This window comes from Leishmania infantum, contig 3 (genome assembly GCF_000002875.2).
Source record: "Leishmania infantum JPCM5 WGS CACT00000000 data, contig 3, whole genome shotgun sequence".
In the NCBI taxonomy this organism is placed as follows: Eukaryota; Euglenozoa; class Kinetoplastea; order Trypanosomatida; family Trypanosomatidae; genus Leishmania; species Leishmania infantum.
The window spans coordinates 1-2,938 of NW_004057909.1; the positions used below are offsets into that span (position 1 = coordinate 1).

At 63.2% G+C, this 2,938-nt stretch overlaps 1 protein-coding gene across 1 annotated transcript; it reads right to left on the reverse strand.

The window, feature by feature from the left end:
* Positions 1-1,786, reverse strand: LinJ_31_3380 (sodium stibogluconate resistance protein, putative; the record flags this gene model as incomplete). Its single annotated transcript, XM_003888408.2, has 1 exon — positions 1-1,786. A coding segment is annotated over one exon (1,786 nt), but the record flags the coding sequence as incomplete, so codon positions are not given.
* Positions 1,787-2,938: the final 1,152 nt, after the last annotated feature.

A 2,938-nucleotide genomic window follows, 5' to 3' on the forward strand; every position in this document is an offset into this window, starting at 1 on the left:
CTAGATTCCATTCGACGGCATATATCTCATCATTAGAAATTTCCCCCGACATCTTCCGCAGCATAGACGAAAGAAACACTGCCGGAAGAGCGATAGCGCATGCCTCCTCCAAGCAAAGGGCGACGCACGTACGCTCATCGCTGAGGTGGAGGTCTGCATTGATGTACCGCCGTTTCTTGAGCCTCTCCTCGCAGTTCTTCGTAAGAGCCTCCCGCTTCTCAGCACCAGCGCTGCCCTCCGATATCGGGGGGTTCCGGTGTGAGCCGGGCGCTGCGCCACCGCCGTCCCCTGGCACATGCACCGCAGCACTGCCCCTCTGCCAGTGGGCATCTGCAGCTGCCCCGGGCAGGTGAAGCTCCTCATGCTCCGCCATGGTAGCATAGTGCGCAAAAGTGCTCTTTCCGGGCACAAACCCCGGCAGCGACTTCTTCAGCATGTACAGGCTGCACCCGGGTACGATCACAAGTCCAGTATTAAAGTTCCAGTTCGTGTAGTGGTAACTCATGCGCTCTGCGGGGGAGCGCAGCTGCGCCTGCGAATGACGGCTCACGTTCTCCTGAACATGCAGACGAACATTGCGAGCCAGGATCAGCGGAATCAGCGCAGACTCCGTAGGCGACCACGGGTAGCCGGAGGCGTACAGGTGGCGGTGCTGATCGTTGCCAAAGGAGAGAATCTTCTGGCTACTCATGTGGGAGCTGGCGCCCATCGAGCTCAGACACTCGCGGTCGAAGTTCGACGGCTTCGGCAGGCTCGCCATGATCAGCCGGCTCAGGTACTCGTTCGGGTACTCCCCCGCGAGGCCCAAGACCAGCCGGCTCACCATGTCCAGGTGCTCCACACTGTTGGCGTAAACGCGATTCACCTTCCTCTGATCCGTCAGGCGACTGTAGCTCCGCAGCAAAAGACCACAGTAGTTGACAAGAAAGACAAGACAGTAGTAGCGGCAGTTCGCCTCCAGCAGCTGAAGAGTGAAAAGCAGCGACGCTGTGCGATCGATCGTGCGCCACTTCTGCTTCCCTTTATTGGAGCTGTGCGAGTCAGGGTTCAGCTCCGCAGAGAGCTCCGCGACACCCGAGCAGATCTTCAGGTTGCGCACCTTCGCGTAGTCGATAAAGCCGCCACCGTCGCCGAGCTTGGCCTCCTTCCACAGCGTCAGGCAGTGCAGCAGCATCTGAGTGTGGGTGATGGTGAAGATGCAGTAGCGCGCGGCGAGCCCGGTGACCTTCTCCATATGTGCTGTGGAGGGGATCAGCTGTAGGTACGTGTGCCCAATATCAGCGAGCAACCGATAGTAGTCCATGACATCAGTCAGGCCCCCGTCAAGCGGCAGGAAGACGTCAACTACCTTGGTGTCGTGCACGGACTGTGCACCGTTCGTCCTTGCGTCCGCCTGCTCCGCAGAGTCGCCGCCATCGCCCCTGTCACCGCTGCCCGGCAGCTCGTCTGCCTTGTCCGGCACACTACCCCCAAGCACGGTCTGCGGCTGCACATCGTTGCACGGGCCCAGCGGGCCGTCAGCGGCCGGGCCTGCGTCGACATCCTCCTGCACACCGTCCTTCGGCAGCGACGCGCCGCCGCCCTCGAAACCAGCGCTGCGCTCCTTCTGCAGCACCGCCTTTGTGAACGTGTCCCAGAAGTGCCGCCCGGGGTGTCGTGTCAGCGCCTGCACAAAGTACACCTCCGACACGGTGAAGCGGCCTTCTTGCGCGGCCTTCACGCCGCGGTAAAACACCTCCGGGTGCCCTTCGCCCTCCAAGGGCACCGAGGACTGCCTGTTGCCCATTCCAGCGCAGACACCTTGGGCAGAGCGGCAGGCAAGAGCCGATGCGTACAGGAGAGCGGAGAGCAGAGTGGCCGGCGATGACGCGCCTCAACTGTGCGGCCGGGGGAGGCGGAGGCGGGAGCCGCAGTGCGGCGGCCAGCAGAGGAAGAGCGAGGAAGGCTCGTGGGAGCAAAGCGGGAAACGAGAGGCACACGGGCGCTGTTATTTCAGCTGCTCTCAAGCACAAGGCAGGGGAGGACGGGGGCGCAACGAGAGGCGTGGGGTAGAGCAGGATGGAGGCATGAAGCACATGCTTCACGGAGGGAGGGCAGCACCAGAAGCCGCCGTCACAGCAGTGCCGTAGCAATACAGGCATTAAGCGCCACACCACCGCGCATCCGAATTCGGCGCCCGCCCGTGTGAGTGTGACGCGCGCGCGCAACTGCCGCCAGCAGGCTCACGTGCAGCAGCATACAATGCGGTGGCGCTGGTGTTCTGCCTACGGGCTGTTTATGTCCGTCGGGTGCGCCCCCCACAGATCGCCACGGGTCATGCGGGCTGCTGAGTGCGACTACCCTCGAGGAAAGCGGGATGCTGATTGTACTTCGTCACGCACGCAAGGGAGCAAAGAAGGGGGAGAAGCAAAGGCGCAGCTCGATTCCCGCACAGGCTCCCCCTCTTCCGCCCTCGAAGCCAACGGCGTCGTGCGGGTGGAAAGAGTCTCCTCAATCAGTGTGGTCGGAGGCGAGCCCGTGCAAGGTGAGGCAGGCACGGCACGGTCCGCAAAAGGGGAGCACACCGATACGACATCACGCAGCCAAAGCCACCGGCACACCACACGCCGTGACCGCTTCGCAGCACAGTGTAATGCTGCAGAGGTAGTAGGCAGAGGCTCCCAGGTCACGGTGCCCGACCGCAGGCGAGCAGCCAAGCATAGCAGTCGGCAGGCTTTTCCGTGTGCGCGCGGGAGGTCCAAGAGCAAAAGGCACGGGGGCATCGCGCAGTGCGTGGGAGCAGGGGCCACCGGGGAGAGCGGCGGCATGCACGGCTCCAGCGCGTCGCCCCGCCGTCGAGCACACGCTCATGCGCGTGCGCCGGCCCGGACGATCCAGCCTGAGATGGAGGGAAGCAAAGGGCGCGAGAGAGCAGCGCACGCACGAGCAGAGGGGAAGA